Raw genomic sequence first — 27,969 nt, 5'->3', positions numbered from 1 at the left:
GGGGTTCTAGGGGGCGGCAGCAACTTAAACGGGGTGGTAGGAGGAGGATGGGGAGATGCTGGTGGGGTTGGGGGTGTTAATTGCCTAAAGCTCTCTGCAGGTACTTGGGGGTGTAAGTGAGCGATAAGGGGGGTGTCGAGGGGGGTTGTGGCTTGAGCCCCCCGTAGCAGCGTGTGGCCTTGCAGCAGCGTGCGGCCTTGCGCAGCGGCGGATGCTGGCGGGCGCGGATGCTGCTGTCAATGACAACGCCGCTGTTGCTGTGGCGACCGGTGTGATGCTTCACCAGAGCAGAGTGAGGTCAGACGGCTCCAGCAGGAATGGGGGGGAATGCATGGATGGATGGACGGACGGACAGATGCATAAGGGGGGGAAAGGATCCCTCCCCACATCCCCCTGGATACAACTCTAGGCCCATCTTGGGGGGGGGGTGCTGACACTTGGGATGGGGCGGGGGGAGGCCAAATGAATTCAACCACGAAGCCACAACCTGTCTCTGTGGCACCGATGGCTTTTGGGGGATGCAGCCTTGGTGGGAGGACCTGCCAGGAGCGAGGGGTAAGGGCAGCAAGGTGCTGCAAGGGGGTGTCTCCCCATGTATTCTAAACTCACCCGTTGCCATCACTTTTTGCTGTCCCATCCTCCTGCAGGACACTGGACTGGCCCCCATGGGTACTCCTGAGACTGGAAGGACAGAAGTTCTCATGGGGGGTCATGTGGAAGGTACTGCTCAGGACATCGCTGTAGGTGGGGGGTGCAGGTGGACAGGGGGCACTCCCAGGCTGGTGCCCAGGTATGGGGACCCCTGTGCAAACCCTTCCCACGGTGGGGGGCTCAGACAGCCCCAAACCACTAGCCCCGTGGTGTCGCCACGAGGCTAGGATGGGGCCACACTCTGGACCAGTGGAGTGGTCTTGGGGCAAAGGGGTGCCTTGGACTCCTGCGGGGGCCTGGATGGACATCTCGGGATGGGAGCAGGGGGTGGCCCACCCCACAGCCCTCAGGGACCCTCAGGGACCCTCTGCTTGTGTCTCAGTGGGTGCACGGCCCCTGGGTCTGGCGGCAGGTGGAGGAGGGATGTGGGGTGCTTGGTGCTGCTGCACTGTGCATCTCGAGGATCGGGCACCGGAGCCGGGGGGGCGCGGGGGAGCCGGTGGGGGGGGCCGGGGTCCCGTTGCATCCCAGACCCCCTGCCCGGCTCCGGGCCGCTGTCCTCCCCCCGCGCCGATATAAATAGTAGCGTCTTCCCGTTCCCTAAATTTCCTCGCTGACGTAGCGCTCACGTCATTGTGTAGGTTGATGCTTTTCTATGAATGAGCCGAGATCCCCGTTACTACGAGCCCGATCCTATAAAAGCCCCGCGCGCTGCGGACAGCGCAGCACCGACACCGGCGCCGGCCCCGCCGGGAGCCGCGGGGCCCCTGCCCGGCCCGGCAGCCGCGGGGGCCCGCAGGAGGTAAGGCACCGGCTGGGCTGGCCCCCAGGTAAGCGGGGACGGAGCCCGGTGCGGGGCCGGGAGGGGGCAGCGGAGCCCCGCGGCACCGGGCGCTGCACCTGCCCGCCCCCGGGGGGGTGGAGGGGGGCGGAGCAGGGGGGGACCGGGACACCGGTGCGGGGGGGGCAGTTCTGCGGCGGGCGGGGGTCGCGCGGTGCCGCCTGGCGCAGCCCCACGTGCGGGCCGGGGGCGGGGGGCGGCGGGGGCGGCGGGGCCGGGCGCGGCGCCGGCGGGGGCGGTGCGCGGGGGCGGGCGCTGAGCGCGGGGCCGCCCCGGGGGGGTGCGCGGCGGGGACCGACCGCCTGCGCCTTGCGGGGGCTGGGTGGGGGGGAGGCGGGGAGAGGTAGGGAAGCGCATCCCTGTGTGGTGTGTGCGTGTGTGTCCCGCTCTGCGGTGACACCGGTCCCTGCTGTCCCCCCTTTCCGCATCCATCGCTGACGGGACCCCCCCAGCCCCGTCCCGCCGTGCCCAGCGCCCTGTACCACCACCTCCCTCGGGTTCCCTCGCACCCCGGTCCCCCCCGCTCGAGTGCTGCCAGCTCCGCAGCCCGGGGGGGTCGATCGCCTTCACCCCGGTGCGTCGAAAGAGCGCGGAGATCCCGTCGAGGAGAGCCCGAGTCAGCGCGTCGGCACCTTGGCTCTAGACTGCTTACTGCTGCGTAGGGACAGGACAGTAACAGTCTACAGTCATGGCTACTGAAGCATGACCCACCGCCGGCACTGGCACCGGCCCCGCACCGGCCCCGGCCCCGCCGCAGCGCTGGGGGGACGGGCGCTGTCCGTGGTGCTGAGCCGTCGGGGAGTGCGCCCCGACGGTGGGGGGGTGGAAGGCGGGAAGGGGCGAGGATGGGGGGCTGTCCCGGTGCCCGCCTGACCGCGCTCTCTCTTCCCCCCCGCAGACACCGACCCCCCCACGGCGGACGCCCCCCCGCCTTCCCGCTGCAGCCCAGGTAGGGGGGGACTCCCCGGCGGGGTGGACACGTGTGGGAGGGCAGGGGGCGGGGAGGGGCGTGGGTGGATGCTACCGATGCTGCCGATGCTAGCGACATTCCACCCCTCAAGCACCAGGCCCCCCCGCCCCGCGCCGCCGGTGCGGTGGCGGAGCCGCCTCCTCGCCGTCGCCAAGGCACCGGCTGCCCCCCAACCCCTCTCGGTACCCCCCCCTCCGACGCCGCCCGGGCGACCGTGGCTTTAGATTGTTACTGTGCCGCTGGGGGGGTAACAGTCTACAGCCATGGTCGCCGGGACAGGCGGACTCGCAGCGCGGGCAGCACCGGCTCCCCCCCCGGCCCCACCCCCGGGGGTCCCCGAGGCGGCGGAGGCGGGGCGGCGGGGGTCCCGTCGGGGGCGGCCCGCCTCCCGGGGCAGTAGGAGCTCACATGCAGGATGCAGCTCGCCGCACATCAACTCTTACTGTTCGGGGGGGCGGGCGCCGAACGGCTCCTCCTCGGGCAGTGGGAACGGTGGGGACCCCCCCTCTGATCCCCCCATCCTGCCCCCCGCCCCGCAGCCCCTCACCTGCCCTCCCGGCGGGGCCGCCCCCGCCGGGCTCATCCCGCCGCATCTGTGCGCTCGGCAGCCGCGGTCCCGTCCCGCCCTCCCGTGCCCCCCTGTCCCGCCACCGGTGTGCGGGAGGAGCACGGGAGGTTCGCGGAGCGCAGCGGGGCCGGCGGCGGGGCCGGCGCGGCGCGGACTGAGCGCGGCCCGCGGGGCCGGGGCGGGGGAGGCCGGGGGCGGTCGCAGGTTGCACAACCCGCCCGTCGCGGCCAGGAGATTCCTGAGCGGCGAAGTCAGAGCGGCCCGGCCTGCCCCGACACCGGGCACCGGGCCCTCAGCAGCCGGCGGCGACCGGTGCCGGCCGGGCAGGGCCCCTCTCGGGGGGCACCGCGGACCTACAGCCTCGGAGATGGGGACAGAGGCGGCTGGAAGGGGCGTAGTGACCACAGAGACTCTGGAGGAGAAGTAGGATGCCTAATCCCGTGGGGACACCAGGGATGGGGGGGTCAGGCACGAATGGGTGACAATGGCAGCGCCAAGAGGACAGGGAGAGCCCCCAAACCAGAACCTCTGGTCCTGGGGTGCAGCTCCAGCATGGAGCTCCCGTGGGTGTCCCACCTAAACCGCATAGGGGCCACACAGGGTCCTCTGCCCACACTCCTTCTCTCCAGAGAAGCACCTTACCCACCCATGGGGTCATGCACCTCTGCCCTCACCCAGATGGGCACAAGCCACCACCAGGTCCCTGGGGCCAGCAGAGCCACGGTGCAGCAGGGGAGCCGCGGGCAGGGTAATATCTCAAGTACCAGGTACCCACTGTGCACTGCCCCATCTCCTGCCTATCCCCTTTGACTCCTGCTTTTCCCATCACTGCTGCTGGTGACGGGCCATGCACCTCACACCTCCAGGAAGGGGATTTTTGGGCAGTCCCATCAGCGCTCGGGTAAAGCTGCAGCTGCGTTTGGCACATCTGCGCTGCCAAGGTGCCGCCCTCCATCCCCTGGGAAACCACCCTGCATCCCCTGGGAAACACTTCCTTGTTTGTCCTCCTCCATCACGGTGAGGTGGTACCTGTGTGTCTTCCAGGGTATCCCTGGGGGAGGGGACATGTCCCACAGGCAGCACTGTGATCCCTCAGACCCCACACTCCAGCCCGGGAAGGCTCCAGCTGCGCCATTGTTGTTTTGAAGGCCAAATCTCTCCCGCTGACACCCTGGAATTAGTTTTTCTTCCAGAGTCCTTAAAAATATCCTGGATTCCTGACACTGGGACTTGTCTTCCAACGGTGCTTCCAAGCCACCGGGCCTGGGGCCAGCTGTGAGCGCCGAGGGACAGAGGCCGTCCAGCTCCCGTGCTCCTCCGAGATCACAGCGGTGCTGGGAAGGAGTATGGTGCCGAGGAAGATCACAGCCCCTGCCACGGCTGAATTGTTACTTGCCACTTCCATGGTGGAATGGTGCTCAGCAGGGCACAGGCAGGGCACAAACACTGCCTTGCCTCAGCAATGCTCCCAGTGGCTTTGGCGCGCATTCCTGTGCACAGCCGGGAGCGTGGGAAGGGTCTTTCAGGGACCTCCAGCAGCCGTGACCCTACAGAACCCCACAGCTGAGGACTGGGCTGTGGCGAGGGTCCCAAGGTATTGTCTCAGATGGGATTTCCCTGTGCATCCCCAGGACAGCACGTGGCCCCAGAAAACTTCTGGCTGAAGCCTGTGACCCACTCCTGGCTTTGCCAAGAAGCATGCTGGCACCGTGGGAATTTGGGGTGGTCTGGGGTGGGGAGGGGGGGCTGAGCCAGTGTGGCTGGTGGGGGGTGAAGGGAGAGGTGCTGCTGCCCCCACCAAAGGCCAGGCAGCTGCCCACCGGTCGCACACACTGCTGTTGCCATCTGACAGCTCTTGGCGAAACGGCCTTTTGTGATTCAGCCGTGTTTATCCCAGCCCGCGGCCCGGCCCAGCGTGGGTTTCCATGGAAAACTTCCATCCAAAACAAGGAGAGAAGGAGCTACAGCAGGAGTGACTCAGCCACAACTGGAAGCTTCTGCGGGTGAAGCAGGGAAGGGGGGGGCTGTTCCCAGCGGCTCGGTCCTGCTCCGGCAGCAGGGCCTGGGGCTGGCCCCTGGCTCTCCCCTGCCCGTGCTGCTGCCTCCTCGCAGGCAGGAGCCAGGCAGCTTTGGGGGAAACTGCATTGTATGAGAGTCTGCAGAACACATCGCTCTCCCAAAGCCTCCCCTCCCCGCGCCAGCGCCAGGCCCTGCTGGTGGAGACGGGAGGAAGAGCATGAGATGAGTAAGGCTCAAACCCTGCCACGATCCGCACCCGGTGCCAGGCTTGGTGGGACGTCTCTTTCTCCAGCGCTGCCCACAGGAGCCCCTGCCTGTGCCTGGTGTGCCCCATGCGGGTGATGGCAGGGTGGGCAGCGGAGGAGACCCCGAGTTGACGGTGACACGGGGGGACGGGATGCGGAGAGCTGGGGAAGAGGTGGTGGGAGTTTGTGGGGAGGCAGCACTGCTGGCAGAGTCTCTGCTTGTGCTGGTCTTCTCCCACCCTCCCTGGGATGCTGGGAGAGGGCTGGGGGCTCTGCTCACCCGGGAGGGGGGAGCAAAGCCCTTCCCTGCCCAGCCCCAGCCCCCTGTGGCCACGGCAGGCTCCTCACAAGCAGGGCCATAGGCAGGGCCTATCCCTGGGGTCACCCAGGTGACTCTGATGGCTGTGTTGGGGTATGGAAAGGGTCCACCTAGGGAGAAGATGGATGACATTCCCCCTGCCAAAACATCCAGGCTCCCAGTGCTGCTGGGTAACACCAGTGGCTGTCCCCAGGGCCCCCTTGTCCCAAGTCAGTGGCATGGCTGCCACCCAGAGCCTGGGCTTGCTCCATTACCCCCTCACGCAGCAACAGCAACTGCTCCAGACTGTTTTGGGGGAAAAACCGACTCCCCTGGGCAGGTGGGAGAAGAGGAAACCCCCCAACAGCAAAGTGAATGAGGTGTGGGTGGACATCAGTCAGTCTTGTCTCCAGGCAGCTGAGCAGTGTGGCTGCATCCCAAGGACAGACTTGGATCTGCAAGAGAGGCAGAGGCCAGCCCGAGGGCATCTTGCCAGCAGAAAAGGAGGGAGAGGGAAGGATTCCCAGGGCAAACCCCTCCGTCCGGCAGGGACACGCAGTGACAGCCGCGGGAGCCGCTTCCCTCCTCCCATCACACCGGGGCCCAGCAGGACCTCCCTCCGCTGCTCACACAGGCACCTCTCGCGGACGAGGGTCGCGTTTCTCTCTTTTTATTAGTTTATTTTAACCCGGTACAGGAGCCAACCGGCAGGAGCCATCTTTAAGCAGACCCTGGGAAGAGAGAGGCAGGTACTGCAGCACCCCAGCTCGGGTCACCCCTCCCTCCCCAGCCCACCCGAGGGAGCCGCCCGCAGAGCCCGCACCGTGCTGCTCACTCACCGCACCCTGGGCTCCTTCCCCATCCCGCCGCCAGCGAGCTGCCAAGTGCCTCCCTGTGCCCGGGAGCTACCGGGGGTCGGCGGTGCGGGGCCGCAGTGCGGGCGGGCGGCCATGGCTGCGGTTCCTCCGCCGTGCCGAGCGATCGCCGCGGGGCCGGAGCTCGGCGGTAATTAAAGAGCTACCGGCGGGCTTGACGAGCGCGTCCCTCCACGGCTGCCCAGGACTGAGGGGGCAGAGCAGAGACAAAAGCGCCGCTGCTTTGTCGCAGCTGGTCGCCGGGTTCGGCCGGAGCTGCTGCTGCTGCAGCCCCCCCCCCAAAAACAGCCTCCCCGATGTGGTCACCAAGGAGTGCAGACACCCCACACCTTAAAACGAGCTGTGATACAGCCCAGCCGAAGTGGCCAAGCCGGCCACCACTGCCCAAACTCCCCCCACAACACCCCCAGGACACCAGCCTGGGGCTGGGCTGCAGAGAAACTGCCTCATCTTCCTGACACCACCACCATTGTGCTGCTGAGTAACCAGCAACAAACCAAAAGGTAAAAACCTCCCAGGGCTGAGAACCACTCATTTCTGCCGCGTTGGTTTAACCTGTGGCAGCTCCCAGGCCTGTTCCCAGCTGAGGGAACATGGGAAGGGCTTCAGCCCCTGCCCCTCTGCCTGCTCCTGTTGTCCTCTGGCCCTTGCATGGATGACACTGCGCTGCCCTGCTGCTCAGGCAGGGGGAAAATGAAGAATTTACACCTGATTTCTCTTTTGCCAACCATAAACCCCTAAGGAAAGCTGTGGCTAGAGAAGACCTCGAAGCACAGCCCTGGCCTGACGCTGGTGCCCAGCCTGCTCCAGCACTGCACTGGGCAGCAGCCAAGCAGGGCACCTTCACCTGTAGCAGCAATAAAGGTTCCCATGTGCTTCTGGAAAATATTATCAGAGCCAGAAATGGAGTGACAAGTTTTTCTTGTTCATGGAGGCACTTTGTACAGGGAAGATTCAACACATGTACTGAACCAGCAGACACTTCACTCTCGAAACAAACACCAGCCAGGGGTGAGAAGGTTTTCCAGATCCAGACCAGCTGGAAGCTTGGCTTAATAGATATTAAAACCCGCAAATCTTTGGGGGTAACAGCTGCAGGAGCTCTGTGACCTACAGACACTTCCTGTGGTTGAGCTGAGGGACTCTGATTTTGAGCAGCGACTTGAGTCTCTGGAAGCACTTCACACACAGAGCAGTGTCACCCTTCTGCCCTCAATCCCCCCAGAGTCACACTACATCTCATACTATGTCATATACATATATATGTATATAATTTTATATACATATATGATTATATGTTATTTATATATTATATACTCATGTATACAACAAAGCTGAAATAAAAAGGGAGATAAAGAACCATTTAGCTGGGCCCTGGGTGAACACTGCAGAGCACAGTGGTGTAGGGAGCTGCTGATGACTGGGGGCACCGAAACAGTCGTGGGTGTCTACAAATGGCTCACCAGAGCCCCCTTTATTACACAGACCGTTCTGAAACCTCCCCTACCCCTGGGGGCTCGGCCTGCCCCTGCCCGGGCCGGAAGCGTTCCAAGAATTCCAGGTAGGCTTTCTTCTGCGCCGCAGCCGCGGGGATGAAGTGTCCGCCAGGGTGGGCGAGCACCACCGGCTCCACGAAGCATCGGGCCAGCTCCATGCTGAGCGGGGCCGCGATCACGGCGTCCGTGTCCCCCACGACGTGCAGCGTGGGGAGGGCGATGGGGTCGCGGTAGAAGTGCCCGTGCGCCGGGGCGCGGCTGGCGAACCCGGCCACCAGCACGGCGAAGGCCACGGGGAAGCGCGGGTCGCCGCGGGCCCGCAGCGCGCACACCATGGCGGCCAGCGCCGCGCCCTGGCTGAACCCCAGCAGCCCGTCGAACGGTCCCTGCTCCGCCAGCGCCGCCGCCACGACCAACAGAGACTCCTCCAGCCCCTCCGGCGCCGCCGCCACCTCGCCCGCCTCGAACGTGCCGGGCCCCGAGAACCACCAGCCGCGGGGCGGGTCGTCCCCGTCGGGGTCGTCCTGGGCGGTGGCGGAGGACACGGGGTGCGGAGCGTCGATGGGAAGCAGCTCTGCGCGGCCGCGCAGGGCCTTGCGGAGCGCGCCGGTGCGCTGGTGGAGGCGGCGGGCGCTCTGCCGGTACCCGTGCAGCGCCAGCAGCCGCAGCGGCCGCGCCTCCGCCGCCATGGCCGCCGACACTGTGAGCGCCGCTTCCGCCTTCCCGCCGAAACGCCGCGCGCTGATTGGCCGGGGGAGGGGAGAGGGCGGAGCGGCGCCGCGGAGGTGGCAGCGCGCCCCCTGGCGGCGGGAGGCCGCAGGGCAGGGGAAGACGGGGCGGTCCCGAAGTGTCGGGACGGGACGGGACGGGACCCCCGGTGCCACCGGGGCTGCAGCACGGCCTGGCCTTGCAGGGAGTCACTCCCCGCGGGCAGACGGGGCGGTCCGTGCGGGCAGCGGTGTCGTCGAGTTACGGGGTGCGTCCGCATCCATTCCAGCGCAGGTACCGGGGGAGTGTCCCGGTGGTGCTTACCCTGGCGGGAGGCAGCGCCTGCGCCCCCCCGGCCCTGCCCACGCCGGGTCCCGGAGCGCGGCGGCTGCAGGACCGGGTGCAGGCTGCCCTCACGAGGCTGCGGGGTCCCCGGTGCTTGGATTCTCCCCACCCTCCGGCGGGGCGGGGGGCGCGGGTGGCTTCCCCTGCAATGAAAAGGGGTTAAGGGAAGGTAAAGGGATGTCCCATTCCCTGCCTGACCTGCGATGAGCCAGCCCGTGCTCAGCCCACAGCACCCCGCGGGGCACTTTGGGGGGACCGGACCCCCACTCCTGGGAGCCGTGGGGCCAGGCGGGCGCTCAGCCCGGCAAATACTGGGAGGGGGGCTCTGGTAGCCCCCGCAAGCCAGGCTGGCAACGGCCCCGTTCCTGTTCGCCGGGAACGAAGCCACGCGGTGGCGCTTTTGGCACGCGGCACCGGCCACCAAACTGCACCGGGCGCTGCTCCCCCCGCCCGTCCCCGACACCGAGAGAGAAGGGACCCGCTGCCCCGGTGACCCCCCCGCCGCCCACCTGTGCCGGCCGCCCGCGGCGCGGGGGCTGTGTGCCGCCGTGGTTCGCCGTCCACGGCCCCAGGGACTGGCTGGCGTAGAAGTCCATGGGATAAGGCTGCTGCCACTCGATGTCCTGGAGAGCCACCGCAGCCTGTGGAGGGGACAGGGAGCCGTGACTGTGATGGGGAGGCTGGCAGTGCTGGGAGAGGTCCCAGCACAGTGGCTTGGTGTGCCGAGCAGGGCATTGCTGGAGCAAAAGCTCGAGGCACAGGGAATCCACTGGTTTCACAGCAGCCTGCCTGGATTGTGCAAGGAACACATATGGAGGCAGGAGGGGATGCTGCCTGGCTGCAGGGACATCCCCAAGCCTGCCCCAAGCCAGGACTGCCCCCCCAAAAAACAAGAGCAGGGTGCTCACCTCGTAGGGTGTCAGCAGGGGCTTGCTGAAGGCTTCTCCCCAGTCAATGGAGAGCCGGGGACAGGCTACCTGCACCCACCTGGAAGGGACACAGGTGACAACAATGAGGATGAGCATTTTGTGAAGAACAAGCCACAGTGAAACCCGTCAGCAGCACCCCAGAAGGTCTGTGCCAGAGCCACCCTGGTAAGGACAGCCATGCCCGCTCCCTGCCCCGTGGGCACAGCTTGTGCAGGGGTGCACAGTGCTAACCCAGGTGACAGCAGGACAGATGTGGCAGGGATGGCTTCACACAGGACTCAGAGGCCTGGACAGGGATGGGGCACCCTGGGGACCCCGTGTAGGGGGCTGGAGGAGGGGTCAGCAGCACTCACGCATCCACATCTGGGAAGAGCTGCAACTTGCTGGGGAAGATCTCAGACAGCAGCACCCGCACGTAGGGCCGGCCCAGGGCACGGAGACGTGACTCCAGGTGCTGTGGGCGGAAAAGGCCCCGGGGGAGGGTTAGGGGCCCCCATCAAGGCCCCCAAGCCCTGCCCACTGTCCCTTCCTGTCCATCAGACCCTCTGTGGGTCCCAGTTCTGCCCCACGGCTGTGTCCCCTTGGCAGTCTCAGGCCACGTGCAGTGTCAAGGACCGCAGCCGTGGCTCCAGCTCTCCCCAGCACGTGCCTCAGCCTAATGAAGTAATTACTGCTCAATGACAACAATCTGTTCTCGTTAGCGGCTGCCTGCCCTGGGACACCCGCCTGCCGTGGGCTGGCTGTGGCCAGAGCCTGCAGGAGGAGGAGAGGGGTCAGGGATGTCCTTGTCCCTTGGAGCTGCCACTCAGTGTCCCCTGCCCAGCCAACCCTGGCCATGCCCATGTCTTGCCCCCACAGAACAGCAGCTGCAGGACCTTGATGCCCTGCTCTGCCCACTGGTCCCTTCACTACCCCAAATCTCACCTGCAGCTACCCCAAAATTTCTAGGTGTGAGCAGGGCACCCCACGCCCATGGAGCAGGATACTGTTGTCCTGCTCCCCTCACCCAGCTGGGGTGCAGAAAGCACCAGCACAGCAGCGGAGCAGGGATGGTGAACCTGATCAGAAGTTCATCCAATTAAAACAAACCCAGGGAATTAATTGCCAACTGTCTGAGCAGGAGGGGATGGTCTCCAAGACTGGCCAGCTCTCCTCAGCAAGGGGCAGGTTTAATGAGCCCTTGTCCGGCCTCCCTCATCTGCTGCTAATTGCCCTGCTCGCTTAGCTTGGGGGCCAGTGGCCAGTGACGGGTTGCCAGTGGTGCCACGTCCACCCTCGCCCCGGCAGCAAGGGCACTGTGCCAGTGGTGTCATTGCTCACCAGTCCTTACCCCCACCCAGCAGCAGCACCCAGTGCCCAAGCAGGGGCCATGGGGAGGAGGGGGCTGGTACCTGCAGGATTTTGGGGGAGCCCTGACGCCCCAGTGTGCCCAGGATGAGCCCCCAGCAGCGGGCAGTGGTGGCAGCACGGATGGCATCCTGCCGAGCGCGGTGCATGCGCTCGTGGCTGTAGTGCTCCTGGGAGAACACCTTGCTGTAGGGGTCATACCTGCAAAGCACAGCCAGGCTCACACGTGCCCCATCACCTGCCCCCCCTCCATACTGGCCCCAAATGATGCCCGTATCTCATTAGCGCTAATTGCCTCCTACAGCATCTGTCCTCCTGGCTGATGTCGGACCAGCTCATTAGGGGACAAGGACAGGGACAAGTGTCCCACCACAGCACCCCAACGCCCAGCACAGCCTGGGCTCTGCGCTCGCCTTCGTGCTCAGCTTCCCCCCTCAACCCAGCTCATCAATTATGAAGAAATCTTTGATTTGTTGCTTTGTTTGACGAGGAGAATTTTAATCAAATCCCACTCGGGTTTCGGCAGCTTCACCAGCGCCATAAACCTGACGTGCGCCTCCCGTTTGTAACAAACGACCTACTAGGAAATTCAGATTCCGCCAAATGGGCCCAGCCTTTCACTCCTGATATTTCATCTGCTTTCAGCCGCCTCATCATCGCGCTTTATGGCCTCTGCCTGCAGCAGCCGGGCCTTAATGGCTGCACCTCCACGAGCTTTCACAGGTACTTGTCAAAATGTTTATATTCAGGCAGAGTAAATGGCTCGTGTTCATCTCCCCGCTGCACCTCCTCACCCACCCTGCGCCCTCTCACCTGCCTGTGCCTGCTGCAGGCAGCTGCCTGCCCAGCCATGGGGTAGGGGGTGCTCCTGGCGTGCAGGGTGGGGACAGCTGGTCCCCGGTGTGCTGGGGGAGTTGGGGTGCTCCCCACCCACTCACACCCATGGGGGATTGGAGTGGGTGCCCATACCTGTATGCAGGTATCCCCGGGTTGGCAATCATGATGGACTCCAGGTGGAAGCGCCCGTCACCCAAATACCTGCGGAGAGGGGAGGGGGAGCTACGGCACATGGCAAACAGAGGCACCCATCCATGTGTCCACGGTTTCCCAAGCCACAGGTGTGTGGAGACGCCAGGAATCCAAGCTCCTGTGGTGGGGACCAGGGACAGCAGGCACAGCCAGGGCTCCCTGTCTCTGTGCAGCCCCCGGCACGGTGCGGCAGGAGAGCAGCCATGCTCAGAGCAAAGAGGGATGCTCACCCAGGCACGGGGTGGCTGGGAGCTGCTCCATCTCAATGGCTGGTTCTAGACGTTGCTGCTTCCATTTCTAATCGGATTTCAAGTCAGCAATTACATTTCAAAGCCTTTCATTCAGCTGCCCTAATGGAGTGAGGGCTTGGAAAATGAATTCAGACGTAAAACTTGACTAGATTTTGCCCTTAATTGGAGAATGACATTTTGGGAGATCAAAGCTAATTTGTCTGCAAAAGTTAGCCCCAGAGACGGTGCACAGAAGAAAATAATAACGCAGGGAGGACGCAGGTAAGGCGGCCGGCTGGTACCGCACCGCCGCTCCTCTGGCAGTGGGAAGGACATGCTCTGGCCACCCTTTCCTGCTCCTGATGCCCTTGGAGAGATGGAAAGCAGGGCTGGTGTGGCTCAAGGTGAAGCCAGAGCTCCCACTGTGATTGTCCAGCAATCACAAGCTTGTTTCCCTGCACAGCCGTGCTCAGAAAGGCACTCAGAAGGGCTCCCAGCAGCGTGGGTGAGAAGGAGCTCTTCAGGGCCCAAACCCACACCTGGGCTCCCCGGCTCCCTCCAAGGGTGGGGTCCTTGTATTTATTTATTCTGCAGCACACTGTATTCACAGTACATTAAGCATTTCCATTACCTAAAATAATTAGGTGATAGGAAGCGAAGTGCTCCCTCTAATTTGCTGTCCTTAAATAAAATTAATGTTGCTGTGATGTTGGGCCCCGGCCATTTGTCTTTTCCAATTATCCACCCGCCCTTCCATCTATTATCTATTCTGATATACGACTCAATTATTTCCTCTGTGCTACAAGCACACGCCACTTAAAGCAGCGTGAGGAGCTGGAGGGGGCCTGTCCCAGCCTGTGGATGTCCCCTCCCACCCCCCTGCCCAAAGCTTGGCAGGGGGTACAAGAAGGTTGGGCAGCCTGGGCCAGGTAGGAGGGTCCTGGAAGACTCCAGGTACTTACACAATGGCATCTGTGTCCTTGGCGAGCCGGGGTGATGTGCAGCCCAGGATCTCTCCTGGGGACAGCGGCTTACACTGGGGCACACACACCTTGTACTGGGAGTGCAGCTCCTGTGACGCTGCCTGCAGGAGAGGTGAGGTTAGCAGGGACAGACCACAGCACAGAAGGTGGCAAAAGACCCTTGGAAACACCCTGGCCCCGGCAGTCTCAGCTGTTGCATCCCAGCACAGAACAGAGGAAGGGAGCCAGCCTGCTGGGGGTGGCAGCAGTAACAGCCCCGCACAACCGGGATGCTCAGCGAGGCTCAACAAACGTATCAATTAAAAGACAAGGCAAAAGGCTTAACGCTTGGATAGCCCCGTGTTTAGATAGACATGGCTCAAGAGGCTCATTCATCTCCTCCCGTCCTGCCCAGCCGGCCGTTCAGGGGCAGACAGACAGACCCGCCGGAGCTTCCCCGGCCGCTGCCGGCACTGCATCAAAATGCCAAGTGCTCCACTGCCTGCCCTGACATTTACAGAGCAGCTCCTGGGGGAGCTGGGAAGGGGTGCCGCCATGAAACATTGATCAGAGTTATTATAAAGTACTTGATCAACATTACAGTAGCAGCATATTATTGCAGCGACTCGTCAGAGGGGAACCGGCACCACTGGCACCCTGGGGCAGCCACTCCCACCCCGGAGCTGGGACAGGGAAGGACTAAGCCAGGGGTCAAGGCAGGGGCAGACAAAGGCCCCATCCTGTGCCATGCACTGCCAGGGATCTCCATCTCACCTGCAGCGTGGAGACAAACTGGATGGTGCTGACGAGGGCCAGGGAGGCACCTGCCACGAAGTTGAAGCGAATGGTCTCAAGGAAATGGGATGCATCGATCTTTATGTCCACAAATACATAGAGCATCTTCAGCCCCTCAGTGGAGTTGATGGGAACTGGTGACAGGAGAGAGGGTGTGAGTTTGGGCTACAACCAGGGCTCCAGTGAGCCCCAGGCTGTTGCTGCCTGGGAGATAAAAGTGTGTTGGTGGGGCTCCCTGCGCCCCAACTGCCCTGGTGTGGGCAGGGTGGGCTGTGCCACCGCTCTGCCTGTGCTGGCACCCTGGGCAGGGGGTGTAGATGGGATCCATGGAGAGCATCCGCTTGTTTCTTTCTGGATAATGGCAGCCTGGGGAATCAATGAACACAAATCTAATTACCCCCGGTGCTAAGAAGCCTTTGTCACTACGATTAAGTGAATAATTAAAGTACACAGAGTCCACATCGATCCGCAGCTCCGCATTCACTTCCCATTTTGGTGCTCTTCACCTGATCACAATTAAGTGCAAATTACTCTCTCCTGCGGGGCACGTGGGGCTGGGAGGGAGCAGGAAAGTGTCTGTGTGCCCTACCATCAGCCACACCAGTGACAGGAGCACTGGGAGCAGCCCAGAAGGAGTCCAGCACCCCCCAGCACCCTGTGGGTGCCCTGTAACCCACCCAGCCCAGTGAAGGCAAGCAGATGGCAGCTGGGCTGGTGACAGTCAGCCTGGCAGTACCTGCCTGTCCCTGTAGGGAGCAGTTCCAGAAGACGTGACTCCCATTTCCCAGAGCAGCCCAATGGATACAGTCCCTTCCTCCCCTTCCTATTGTTCATTCATGAGCAGCAGGATACAAACCAGGAGTTTTATACTCCCTGTTCCAGTGGTGCCCATAACCCTCCTTCCATAACAAAGCACCAAGCACAGATATTTATCGCCACGAAGGCTCTCACCGACGTGGCTTTTAGGACAGAGTTCTCAACTGGGGAGTCAGTATTTCACACGGAGCCTGATGCAATTCTTCAAACCCATTTATACGACCCCATAAATGTCCAGGAGGGCTGCCAGCTGCTGGGAGCATGGCAGCAGCAGGGATGCACGCTCCTGCCACTCGCTACGGCAATTCTGCAGATCCACCTTAAAACCCAGAGCGTCTTATTGTTATTTTTGGGCTGATTCCATCCTGGGTGGACTTCAAAGTTAGCAGCATCTGGGACAGCAGCGCAGTTTCCATGGCAACTGGATCCAGAGTACTGTCCGCCTGGGGAGCACACAGCCTCCTCCTCCCTTCCCCGCCCAGCCTGCACTGTACCGGCAAAGCTCCCTTCCCCAGCCCTGAGGCCAGCGGGACCCCCAGGCCCTCACTCCCCTCTGCCATCATTCCTGACTTCCCCCAAAGCCCACGGAGGCAGGGTGGAGGGGCAAGAGCAGCCTCATCCCCATTAGCAGCTCCTGAGCCAGTGGGGTCCTGCCAAGCCATGGCCTTGCTGCTCTGCTCTTGGGCACAGGGCTGCGATCTGTGCGCTGCAGCAGCCGAGCAGGACGAGCATGCCCTGCTGCGCCCAAAATCCTGCCCACAGGCAGCCACTCAGCCAGCCTGGCCCAATGCAAAGCCAGCAGATGAGGCTGGAGAACAGAAATCCCTCTGGGAAGGGATAAGCCCTTGGCACTAAGTCTCTGAGCTGGTGCTGAGCAGGGCGGGCAGCCGCTCACCATGGCACAGTGGCACAGCACAGCCTCTGCAGTGCCATGCACGGCCACCCTGGCAGTGCCACGGGGCCGAGTGTCACCTACTTAGGCAGCTGTGTCCATAGTGCACCAAGAAGTCAGCGCCCAAGGCCCGGGCCGTGTAGTCGTCCACGCAGCACGCGCCGTAGGTCACATCACCCATCACCACGGCCTCTGCGTCCGTGAACCTGCGGAAGGCACAGCAGTGAGGGTCGTGACTGGCTGAGTCACCACAGCCCAGGTCCTGCCCCCCAGCCCCGTGGCACTGGGGGATCCCGCGCTGCCACCGAGCCACGCGCCAAAGAGGACAAGCACTGGCTACTCTCCGAGATGTCAACATGATTAAGCTGGAGAGCGGTAATCCGCCTCTTCAATTGGGTAAAGCTGTTTGCAATTCAGCGGATTATCCACTCATCAAACAATACGCTGCCAGCTTCCTAATGCTCCAGCAGGGAGTGCAGCAGAGGGAGACCCGGCACAACGTGGTGCTGCCGCTGTCACCAGCCAGCCCTGGGGACTGGAGCCACCAGTATGGCCAGAACAGTCACGGTGGCATCTCCAGCCAAGCTGGCTGAGCCTGCATCACCCCATGTCTGGGCACCATGTGAGCCAGTGCACCCTAATCTGCGCCTGGCTGTGTCACCCATGGGTGTCAGTTTGGTCAAGCTGGGTGTGCTCCACAAACAGCTGGTGCTGAAGTGGCACTTGGCAAGGAAAAGCACCAAGCAAACACTGGTGCTGTCCCCTATCCCTGCTCTGGGATCCCGGCATTCCATTGCAAGTCCACCTGGCACCTGCCAGCCAGCGGATAGAGGGGCACACACCAGCACTGAGCAGCAAAGCCAGGGCTCTGGCATGATTCAAAGGTACTTCCTTTGTGGGTATTTTATTGCACCATTTTGGGGGATTATTAGCTTGGCTGCCATCCCAGGGAGCTGCTGTGGTAGCTTACGGAGGAGAGCAGGTATCGCGATGACAAAGCCCCGTTGCCTGGAGGGGCTGCTTAAACCAGATGCTAATTCCTTATTTACTCCAGGTTGCACCAGCAGCTGTAGCTCGGTGCCAGTGGAGTCCCCCCTGCTGTTGGCACGGGGCTGGGGCGAAGGGGGCCGGGGGAGGAGGGGGCCCTGGCACAGTGTCACCCCCCAGCAGCACCCAGCGCTGGCTGGGGGCCAGGGTCCCGCACTCCCCCCAGGCGCCAGGCAGGGAGCGTTACGTCGGCAGCAAGAATAGAAATGGTGGGCAGAGCTGGGCAGATGGCAGAAGGTGGAGAAATGGCGGAGCGTGCTGAATATTAACAGCTCCGGCCTATCTGTCACCACCCGGGGACGGGGACAGGCGAGTAGCTCTGCTGGAACATCTCCGGAGAGGGGGCAAAGCCATCCTCACCTCCTGCATCCAGCCTGGGTATCTCCCATTCCACGCAGTTTTCCAAGGGTTGGGGATGCAGCTGGGGAGCGTCAGAAGACGGACCAATCCTGCCAGCTCCCAAATCCCACGATCCCTCGCTGCCAGTGTGGCCCACATGGGCGGATGGTTCCTCCACTGCCTGCATGGCCACGCCGTGGGGCTGGGGGCTGCCAGTGAAGGTTCGAGAAGGCTCTTCCCACCCTCTCAAGCCCTCAGCCCCCTCCTCTAATGAGAGGTGATGAGATGAACATGAATCAGACTCCACACATCTCAGCAAAAGTGGAAAATTATTCAGCTCCTTAAGATTCAGGACGGGGAGGTCTGACTCAGAGCGGCAGCCAGCTCCGCTTAATTTTTTATAGATTAAAATGTATGCAAATTGGCCCAAACCCCAGAGAAAGTCCCTGGGGGTGAAGAGAAAGAAAGTGAAATAGCAGCGGTGGAGGAAGGAGGGCAGAGGTGCCCGTGGCCCCTGCCCAGCACGCAGGGCTGCAGCCAGGAGGTACATGGCCACTGGCCCACAGGCACGGAGAGCCAGGGCTGAGCCCTGCCCCAGACATGGGGAACATTCCTGCTCTGGCTGCCAGGAGAGGAGCCACAGCTGAGCAAAGATGCTGTGGGATGATGACTGGTGAGGAGGGAACCCAATAGTGCTGCCACTGCAGCTGGCAAGGCTGGAAGGGTGGCAGGAGCCTGGTGGTGCCACAGGAGGGGCACCTGGATGGCACAGCACGCATCGGGATCACCGGCTCTGGCTGGGCTGGATGGTGGAGCGGAGCAATAATCATCTCCCGAGACAAATCAAAGGCAGGCGTGAGGGCCTCCCCTTGATGTTTTAATCAGTTCGGTGTCGCCAGAGTCTTTCATCAAACTACAGAGGAAGGAAATGTCAATTAGCAGCCACCTGCCTCTGACACAGGCTGGGGAGCTGCTCACCAACCAGACAGGACCAGGATGCCGGCAAGGAGCAGCCATGGGAGCGTCCTCGCTGGTGTTTTGTGTCCCTGGAAGTCATCGCAGCCGTGGATGGGTCCCACAGCGTGCTGGCAGGGAGGACACGGTGACGGGGATGTCCCCACCCAGCGCAGAGACGCTCACTACAGCTGGGAGCTCATGAATATTGAACACGTGGGGAGGTTATTCATCTTTTACGTCCCGCAAACCCGGGCTCATTCTGAAAAACCGCCTGGCCTTAGCATTTTTCTCATCTTCCTCTAATTCATTATCTCCTTCTTTAAACAGATGGCTCCCAAAATCCCATTTATAAAGCGCCATGCTCAGCACTGGCAGGATGTGTGCCCGGGCAGGCCAGGTCCCGGCCCTGACCCCAGGCACTGGGACCCCCAGACCCACCCAGCCCCACTCTCCCCTGGGCAGCACAGGATGGAGGTGACAGCAACCCAGGGACAAGTTTGGGGGTTGAAAATGCTGGGTCAGAGACAGGTACACATGAGGCCCTCATGTCCCCAAGCATGGGGTGACCAGACCCTGTCACCTGAGCACAGGCAGTTGGCCAGAGCAGTCCTGATTTATCCCGGCCCCTCGACAGATGAATGAGAGTGTTTGCTGCTGGCAGGAGCGGGAGGTCCCCTGGCAGTGTGTGAATGATACAGTGCTGGTCCTCGAGCCATGAAGCAGAGCCACTCTCCCCAGCAGGGAGGAGTCCTCAGCCCCAGCTTGTCCATCATGCCTGGCCCCATCAGCCCTTGGTGGGGAGGCGATTGAGGGGACCAGGCTGAGAGTGACTGGTTGTGGAACCAGCACTGCAATGCCGGAGTGCCTGCATGTCCTGCTGGGAACAGGGACACGGAGCAGACTGCTCCAAAAAAGACTTAGTCCTAACCTTACAGTTAGTTCTTGCTAAACATATACATGCAAGTATCCGCATCCCAGTGAAAATGCCTTCAACACCTTAGAAAGACAGCAGGAGCAACTGTGGATGCTGCTGTCCTGGGCCGTGGGGGCTGAGTGCAGCCCTGGCTGAGAACAATGCGCTTAATTAGCGGAGAAGCCCTTCACCAAGCCCCATTACCACACTCCCAACTTCATTAGTACAGGAAGGCTGCACGTAATTAAAGTAATGAGTTTGCAATTTTATTGCAATCGGCGCTGGAAGAGCCCCGCTACAGCTGGGCAATCACAGGACCCTGCTGAGCCTCTGCAAGTGGGTCAGGAGGGGGAAGAGGTGGGTGTCCCTGCAGCCCCCCTGTGCCAGAGCCGACACCACCATCACAAGGGACATGTCCCAGAGTATTCCAGCTTTGTTGGCCCTGTAACTGCAAAAACCCCCAAAGTAAGGCAAACCAAGGGCCAATGCATGGTGGTGGCAAAGCCACCAGGTGCGTTCTGCACCTAGATGGTGCCTGTTCCCTCTTCACCATGGCCAGGCCACAGAGCCCTGTAGCATACAAGGAGGTGGCACAAAGCATGTAGTGGTGGGTATCACACCTGCACTGGCACACCCCAGCCCTGGGGGGTGCCAGCCCTATAGATCCCACATATTTTCCCCTGCCCAGTTCCCCTCGTGCAGTCACCACCCGGGTAGAAGGTTTTAAACATGTCCAATGAAGTGCGAACTTCATTCTTCCTAATGATGTTGTTGTGTGGTTAATGATGGTGATTAAATTCCCCTGCACAGTGTGCACCACTTTGCCAGTGTCTCCAGGTTGTGCTTAAAGGACAAGGGGAGAAGAGAAGGCAGCACTGGCCAGCAGAGCTGCAGCACTGTGCAGCTGAGGCCGGATCCTGACCTCTCAGTGTCCCAGGATGGCACTTTGGGACCTCCTGGTGATGCTGCCAGCTTTGCCACAGCACTCAATGCCACATGGCAGACCTGCCTCGCCAGGGGACTCGGTGACTGCATGGCACTGGAACCTGCTGGGCACATCAGCCATGGCACCGGGGACTGCCAGGGGCTTTTTTGTCCTGGCCATAGTGGGGCATTTCAAGTTCTGCCACAGCTGCTGGGCTATGTGCACAGATGTTTAACTCTTTACTGCCCAACCAGAGATGATTCAAGACCCCCTGTCACTTTGAAAAGTCCCCATGCACTCCTGGGCACATCATGGCACAGTCACCAAGATGGTCTGCACCCCTCCAGCACCACCTCACACGGATGCTCAAAAGCCATCAGGATTTGGGATGTTTTAAGGCTGTGGCAGAGCAGCCTGTGCAGGCACCAGGACACCCCCGGCCCATCTTCCCATCACCCTTCCCTGCCACCAAGCCATGGCTGATTAGCAGGAACCACTCTCACCATCGTGGCACACAGACAGAGGGATTAGCAGCTGCAAAGCCTGACAGCCGACTTTATTAACACGGAATCAAAAGCCCAGCTGAGAGCCCAGCTGATCCGTCTGCTCCAGCCCCAGCAGGGAGGGGAGCAGGCGCCTGCTCCCGGCTACACAACCCCCCTGCTACAAGCCGGTGGTGCGGGGGGCACGGCTGCCGCCTCCCCGGCACGACAGCGGGTGGGCTGGGGGCTGTCCCCTCCCTGAGCCGCGGTCCGAGATCCCCCCACGCGGCTCTCCATGCTGCCGCCCCCCAGCACGAGTTACCCTCTGCCGAATTACATCAGCCGTGACAAATGGAGCCAATTTGGAAGGTGCCGTGAGAGCGTCGTGATGCGGTGCCGGCAGCGCGGCAGACCCCAGCCCTGCCGCCCCCCCACAGCTGGCCGCTCGCCCCGGCACAGCTTTGACAATGACAAACCTATTAACACTAATTAACTGGGCCTCACACCGGTCAATGCTCCAAGTGCACTCTCGATTTCAAAGGCTCCAGGCTAAGAACCCCACTGGCCTTCCCGGCAGCAGCGGCTGTGACACTTCGGCTACATCTTCATCCCTGCAGCCCCTCGGGGCTCAGCAAGTGCCAGTGCAATGCTGGGAAGCCCAGCCAGGCCCCACCTGGCAGCCCTCTCCTCTCCTTGCCCCACCAGGGCTCCATAGGGGACTGCTCACTCCCACATTGCAGTGAGGGATGCAGTGACACTGCCATCCTTCTGCATGGGGACAGATGGAGGACCGTGTCCTCCCTGAGCCATCCATGCTGCAGCACCATGAGCCACGTCCCTGCTCTCGGCTCTCCCCAGCATCACCAGGCCACGGCACAAATATTGTATTAAAAGGCAGCTCTGGCAGAAGGGAAAAATATTCCGTCTGAGCGGCAGCTGACACGGCTCTGGCTGAGCTGGAGCACAAGAGGTTGGGCATTGTCACCCCAGGGGCACCAGCCCCGGGCATGGCTCTGCAGCCATCAGCAGAGCGTGCAGAGGGAGGGGGAGCTCGCTGGCATCCCCAAACCCCAATTCCCACCAGCAAGGATGGGGTAGGAGGCTGTGGGGATGGGCTGGGGAGAAGAGCTGCTCACTGAGCAATGCCCCCAATGCGGGCACAGGTATCCCCAGCACGCTCAGCCCTCGCATTCTGTCTGTCACCAGAGGGAAGTGGACACGCCAGCCCAGGGGTGATGGTACCCCGAGCCCACGTGCCCAGGCTGGCCACGGCAGCCACCACCAGAGCACATGGCTGCAGCGATTCCCGTCACGTCGGAGGCTCGTCCGGCCCCAGTGCCGGGTGAGGAGGGCCAGCAGGAGCTGCGGCCGAGCTGCAATTCCACATTAATGCTGGTGATGAATATTAATAGCAGGAAGAGGCAGGCACTAACGAGGCCACCTGCCGACTCACCTCCGGCAGTGGAACTGGGTCCCAAGTGTGTCCCCAAGAGAGCAGGGACAGGGCTGGGCTCACTCCTGCCCACGGCCACAATCCTGCAGCTGGCAGTGCTGATACCCAGCATGGCCACATCCCCAGCTAGAATCCTGGATGGTACCCAGTGCTCTCAGCAAGGGACCAGCAATGGGGGCGTCTCTGAGTGCTGCATGGTGGCAGAGAGGGAAGGATACAGCCCCCTTACACAGCCTCGAGGTTATCCTCCATCCAACCACCATTCCATCAGTGCTGCCACATCCCCTCCCTTGGCTGGGCACCCCCACCCACACAGCACCCATCACCCACCAGCACCCCTCACCCTGGCACCCAGCACCCCTCCTCAGCCCTGTGGAGCACCCTTGGCAGGGAGGGTGGGACCAGCAGGGATGCCAGCACCCCAGAATCGACCGGCACCCTGGCATTCAGCACCCTGGAATTCACCATCCACTGGGAAGTGAGGCTTAAGGTTTCATTCAGATAAAAGAGCCCCTTAATCCGCTGCCTTTGAAGTCGGAGACATGAAAGCGGCTGGGTGCCAAAGCCGGAGAGGAGGCAGCTCCACTTAAAGGGACAAACCCACGCGGAGCTGCCTACACTCACACCCATCCCCTGCCCCCCACACCCGTCCCCTGCCCACGCCCACCTTCCCACCGAGCTGGGGCTGCCGCGTTCCCGCGGGGGAGATGATGGCAAAGCGGGGGCAAAGCCCGCGTGCACGGCCGCCTTCCCACCCGGCACGGCAGCGGCTGCTCGGCTCCAGGCGGCAGGGAGGCTGAGCCTGCTGGCCCCGGGAAGGCAGCTGCTAATGAGTGCCATGACCCCCATGGCAGACGAGGCACACGGTGCTATTAGCACTAATTCACTGTGCTAAAGCAGAGAGGGGCTGGACAGGGGGCCGGGAGCGGGCAGGGAGGAAGGGAGAGATGCTCGGGCGATAAAGAGATCACGGCCAATTTCTGCAAGGTGCCTGCATCCACTGTCACTGCACAGCCCAGCTCCTCTCCGGTGCCTCAACCTCGGCCCCAAGCAACACCAAAAAATCCAGAGAGGAGCTGTGGGGAAGGTGTTGCCCAGCAGGAGTCGCTTGCAGTGACCCCTCCTGTGCCATCACCATGGCCTCAAGAAGCCTCCCCAGCCAAAAAAAGGCTGCCCCTGAGCTCCGTGCCGGGCAGCATGACTGCAGGGACAGGACGAGGAGGACAGATCAGTGCTGCAGTGGTGGCCCTGCTGCCAGCCCTCCCCTGGTTGTGGCAGAGCTGCCGTGGCGAGCGCGGGCACTGGGTTGGCGTCAGTCGGTTGTTGACACGGCTGCTCCCCAGCTCCAGCACCCCCATGGGGCCCCAACATACCGAGCCTGTCAGCTGCTCCCAGCACAGCAGCGAGGGGAGGAGATGCCGAGTGGCGAGGGCTGGGCTGGCGCTGTGCTGGTCCCTGTCCCCAGGGCTGGCAGCAGGTCCCTGTGACCTGCTGCAGGGCAGCAGCACTGCCCAGTCAGGGTACGGCCCCGTGAGTGCAGCCACACTGGGGCCCTCCACACTCCCTTGTCCATAGCCCTGGGCCTCATCCTGCCCAGCGGTCACCCCACTCCCAGCAACAGCTCCCACCCCCTTGCCAGCCCCCGGAGTCCAGCAGGGAAGCATGGAAAAGCCATGGTCTTACCGCTCAATGATGTCCGCGATGGTGCAGGCGAACATGAGGAGCCCTTCTGGCATCTGCAGGGCCACTGGGAAGACAAACAGCCCTGGGGTTAAGAGGGGCTGGAAGGGACATCCTGAAGTGGGGGCCTGGGCACCAGCTCCAGGGTGAACCCACTCAGCTCAAGCAGCAGCCACAGAACCACCCTCCCCAAAACAGCCAGAAATTGGCCAGAAGTTCCGGTGGCTTGGACAGCCAGGGTGCACATTGTCCTGCTTTAGGCCATATCCACTCTCCCTGCTCATGGCCCCTGAGTACACACCTCATCCCTCTCTGAACCCGCTGACACTGCTGGTCTCTCCCGCTTCCCGCAGTAATGAGTTCCAGATTTTAATTATGTGCTGCACAGGAAAAGGTACTTTCTTCTGTTTATTTTAAACCTGCTCCTAATAATGTAAACGTGTGCCCCTGGTTCTCCCGGTACAAGAATGAGCGAATAATCATCCCCTGTTCAGCCTCTCCACATCATTCACAATTCTACATCCCTATCATATCCCCATTCGTTCACCTCTTTTTCCAGCTAAAGGATCTAAATCTATTTAATCTCTCCTTATACAGAAGCTGTTCCAAACCTTTGATCATCCTTGCTGCCCTTCTCCACACCTCCCCTTCCCACTCCTCTCCCCATTTCAGGAGGGTGGCCAGCGACGATGCAGCATTGTGCTTAGCAGGAATTTATCCAACAACGAATGATGTTCCTGGTTTGCTCCCTCCTCACAGCTCAGAACAATCCCTTCCAAAGACCAGCTGGGCCTCCCAGTGCCTGGGGTCCAGCCAGGAGCCCTCCACGGGGTGGTGGGGAGGAGGAGGGACCATGCTGGGGGAGATGAATGGAGGAGGCCCCACTAATCCCATTGTTGTTTCACCTCCCATCCCACTCAGATATCCCAGCTTCAGTGATATCTATCCAAACATTCTCTCCAGATGCCCCTCCAACAAAATCCCCATGCTGCCAGGCTCAGCCTGCTGGCCAGTGTGGAGCTGTGTAAAGACCTGGCTCAAACTGGGCTAATCCCACCCTGTTCCAACCAACAGGGCCCAAGGAAAGCTGCATGTGCTCTGCCAGCCCCTGCCTGACCTGGCAGGGCCAAGAACTCAGAGTTCCAGAATCCCCCAGCTCATCTGGAACCATTTTGGCCCATTTGGGAACATTTTGGCTCATTTGGGACTGCCCTCCACCTCAGACCTACAAATAGCTTTGCTTTCCCCCACGAGGGGTTGGCAGGAGGTGGCTGGGCCACTCTGCACCGGCACAGCACGATGGGGACAGGGGGTGCCACCCCAGCCCCCCGCAAACCCCACTGCAGGCAGGGCACAGGCAGGGCTGGCTCAGCCCAGTGGGAGGCTGCGTTCCCCCAGCAACGAGCCCCTGGTTGGGCTCTGCACAGGCGGATTTTTAAATCCCAGCACGGCTGGCTGGCTGATGGGCTCCGCTCCCAGCTCGGAAGCCTAAATCCCAGCCGCATATTTACATTTAATTAGGAGGTGCCAAGCAGCAAAACACAGCAGAGGAAAGCCAGAGCGGCATGGCTGGGTTGCCTCGCCGTGTCCTGGTGGGACAAATCCAGCCCTGCCTCCCGCACCACAGCTGGGATGGGCCGGGCAGCCCCCCCTCCAGCATCACAGCCGGGACCAGCTCAGCTCCCAGAACATCCCCCGTGACGCCTGCCAGCCCTGCCAGCTCAGTGCCAGCTGGCAGAGACATTCCCAGGTGGATACAGCATTTCAACCTGGCTCTGCCCGGAGCCCCTGGAGCTACACAACCCCAGGAGCATTTGAAGGGAGGGTGGGGATGCTGGTGACATCCAGGGGTGGAGGGAGAGGCTCCCTGTCTGATGCCTGTAGCTGGTCACACACTGCTTTAGTGGGATGCACAGGCCACGAGGGAAAGCCTTGGCATCACCCCTGAGGCCATCAGTGCCACTCCCCACCTCTCTGGGGCTACACAACCCCCTGAGGACCCCAAGGAAGGTTCAGACCAGAGCTTCCCACCAGTTCCACGAGTGCCCAGCCTTGCAGGGCTCCCCCTTCCCAGCCCCGGCGGCATGTCAGGAAAGCACTGGGAGAGAGGCGAGAGGAGAGGAGCACAGCAGGGACCTGGCCAGCATCCCAGACACATCTCCAGGCTGACAGGTCCGAACAGCTCAACCTGTCCTGTCCAATGTGATTTTAATCCAGAGATACAGATCTATTAACCCCCCTCAAGGGGAGGGGAGCTCGCCAAGATAGAGCCTAAACACGCCAGGGCACTCCAGACAGCTCGGAACATCCTCTGCTCCAGCCTCATCCACCCCAGGGGGGTCCCAGTGGCACCAACCGTCCCCAAAACCTCTCATTCCCCAGGGTCAGTGCTCACCCTTCCTGGCCTGAGCCTGCCGGATCCGCCAGATGGTCTTGGGGATCTCGAAGTTGTAGTTTGGGGGCAGGGCCTTCGCTGCCTCCTGCAGCTCCGAGTTTCCAAGGATCTCCTCGGGGATCTGCTGTGCCACGTGTCGCACGGGGGCTCGGGCTGTGGGACAAACGGGAGGGGGGAGCTAAAGGAGGGGCCAGGAGAGCAGAGCACCCCACAGCCCACGAGTCACCAGGGTCCCCGCTGCCCTCATGCCAGTCCCTGGGATGAGCAGGAGGAGTCTCTGTGCTCAAACACCTCGGGACAAGCAGGAGAAGGGGTCTTTGTACTCAGACCCTGTGGAACAAAGAGGGGAAGGTGGTGGGGTCCTGCCCTTCACGCTGCGAGCAGGTTGCTGCTACTTTTTGGGAGGAAAAGAGGGGGTTTTAGCCCACAAAGCAACACCGTAACCACGTGAAATCCTGTGAGTGCACATCACGCATAACCCCTCGTGCCTCATCCGCCAGCACCGCGGCGACACCCTAACGCACCCCTCCTTCCATAGCAAGGGGATCCCGTTATCCCACCGGGAAAAAAAGCCACCAGCGGCGGGTGATCCATCCCCGGGGAGCCTCATCTTGAAGCCGCCCCCCTCCCAGCACCCGCCCCCCCACATCTCGGCGATGCCAGAGAGCGGCGGGGGAGTGACAGCAGGGGGATTATTCACTATTTCCAGCCCAACACCGGCACTCATGAGCCACCAAAAACCCTTCCCCGCACGGCCCACGGGACAACCGACAGAGGGCCAGCTGGGCCGGGACGGCGGCGGGGGAGGCCCGGGACGGTGGCGGAGCCACCGTCCCGGGCCTCCCCCGCCGCCGTCCCGGCCTTCAGCGTTGAGGCAACGAACAGAGCACCCGGTAGCGACCCCGGCAGCCCCGTGTTGCCCCGGTCCCAGCGCACCTCTGGCGGGCACCGGGGCCGCGCTCCCGGCCCTCACGGGGGCCGCCATTGCTGTGCCGCACGTGTGGGCGGCCAGGCAGCACCAAGCGAGCCCCGAGCGAGGCCGGAGCAGCCGCCGGCCGAGACATCGAGCGCGGGAGAGCGCACCCGCCGGGCCCCGACGGGACGGGGACGGGCGGCGCGGCGGGACCGGGGCGGTGGCGGATGAAGGTCCCGGCGCGGTGCTGGGCGTGCTGAGCGGTGTGGCAAAGGTTGTGATGGCGCGGTTGTCCCCCACTTCACGTCGGGGAGGCGGCTTTGTCGCGTATCTCCCGGTGGTGACGGCCCGGGGGCTGCCGGTCCTAACGTTAACACAGGGCACCGGGAACGCTGTCATGCTGACGGGTCCGTGTGTTCCCCCGCTACCCCTGTCGTGGGGCAGAAGCCAGGTCCTTGCGAGGGGTGGGGTAGGAGGGACTCGAGGGTAGCGGGGACCTCCGCGGGGGTGCACTAAGGACAGCAGCGCTCCCAGAGGGATAACGGGACCCTCGGTGGGGCAGTAGGGGCAGCAGCGCTCCCGGTGGGATAACGGGATCCTCGGGGGGGCACTGGGGACAGCAGTGCTCCCGGTGGGATAACGGAACCTTCGATGGGACAGTAGGGGCAGCAGCGATCCCGGTGGGATAACGAGACCCTCGGGGGGGCAGAAGGGAGGACGCGAGAGGGACCCTCGCCCTCGGGAGGAATAGTCCGGGGTAGCGGGACCTCCGGGAGATGATAGAAGACCGAGGAGGCAGAGGCGATCCCCCGAGGAAAGCGGGCATCCCGGCGGGTCAGTGGGGACAGC

The 27,969-nt window shown here is 62.4% G+C and overlaps 3 protein-coding genes across 3 annotated transcripts; all 3 read right to left on the bottom strand.

Moving 5' to 3' along the window:
- Positions 1-76: 76 nt before the first annotated feature.
- Positions 77-1,920, bottom strand: LOC116796881 (proline-rich protein HaeIII subfamily 1-like). The gene is made up of 2 exons (XM_032707865.1): positions 1,381-1,920; positions 77-277 (listed from the first exon to the last, which is right to left on the bottom strand). Exons 1-2 carry the CDS (start codon positions 1,918-1,920, stop codon positions 77-79), a joined length of 741 nt encoding a protein of 246 aa, XP_032563756.1.
- Positions 1,921-6,246: 4,326 nt separating this feature from the next.
- On the bottom strand, positions 6,247-8,694 carry OVCA2 (OVCA2 serine hydrolase domain containing). The gene has a single exon (XM_032707559.1). The coding sequence runs from the start codon at positions 8,650-8,652 to the stop codon at positions 7,945-7,947; it is 708 nt and encodes a 235-aa protein (XP_032563450.1). The 5' UTR covers positions 8,653-8,694; the 3' UTR covers positions 6,247-7,944.
- A 9-nt stretch (positions 8,695-8,703) lies between these two features.
- On the bottom strand, positions 8,704-27,211 carry DPH1 (diphthamide biosynthesis 1). Its single transcript, XM_032707558.1, has 12 exons — positions 27,144-27,211; positions 26,208-26,360; positions 23,816-23,879; positions 16,101-16,222; positions 14,288-14,442; positions 13,514-13,635; positions 12,262-12,330; positions 11,337-11,493; positions 10,299-10,399; positions 9,925-10,003; positions 9,526-9,657; positions 8,704-9,159 (listed from the first exon to the last, which is right to left on the bottom strand). Exons 1-12 carry the CDS (start codon positions 27,190-27,192, stop codon positions 9,085-9,087), a joined length of 1,278 nt encoding a protein of 425 aa, XP_032563449.1. The 5' UTR covers positions 27,193-27,211; the 3' UTR covers positions 8,704-9,084.
- Between the last annotated feature and the right edge of the window lie 758 nt (positions 27,212-27,969).

Source organism: Chiroxiphia lanceolata, chromosome 20, assembly GCF_009829145.1.
Source record: "Chiroxiphia lanceolata isolate bChiLan1 chromosome 20, bChiLan1.pri, whole genome shotgun sequence".
Classification (NCBI taxonomy): domain Eukaryota; kingdom Metazoa; phylum Chordata; class Aves; order Passeriformes; family Pipridae; genus Chiroxiphia; species Chiroxiphia lanceolata.
The sequence above is the reverse complement of the archived record's forward strand: the minus strand, read 5'-3'. Positions and strand labels throughout refer to the sequence as shown.

Excerpts from the sequence above, each read along its gene's own strand:
- LOC116796881 (XM_032707865.1), bottom strand. The coding sequence starts at position 1,920 with ATGCGGAAAGGGGGGACAGCAGGGACCGGTGTCACCGCAGAGCGGGAC. Across the intron at positions 278-1,380 it reads CGGGGCCGGCGCCGGTGTCG|CATCACACCGGTCGCCACAG; the intron begins GTGCTGCGCTGT and ends GCTCTGGTGAAG.
- OVCA2 (XM_032707559.1), bottom strand. The coding sequence starts at position 8,652 with ATGGCGGCGGAGGCGCGGCCGCTGCGGCTGCTGGCGCTGCACGGGTAC.
- DPH1 (XM_032707558.1), bottom strand. The coding sequence starts at position 27,192 with ATGGCGGCCCCCGTGAGGGCCGGGAGCGCGGCCCCGGTGCCCGCCAGA. Across the intron at positions 14,443-16,100 it reads CTATGGACACAGCTGCCTAA|TTCCCATCAACTCCACTGAG; the intron begins GTAGGTGACACT and ends TCCTGTCACCAG. Across the intron at positions 11,494-12,261 it reads CCGGGGATACCTGCATACAG|GTATGACCCCTACAGCAAGG; the intron begins GTATGGGCACCC and ends TGTGCTTTGCAG.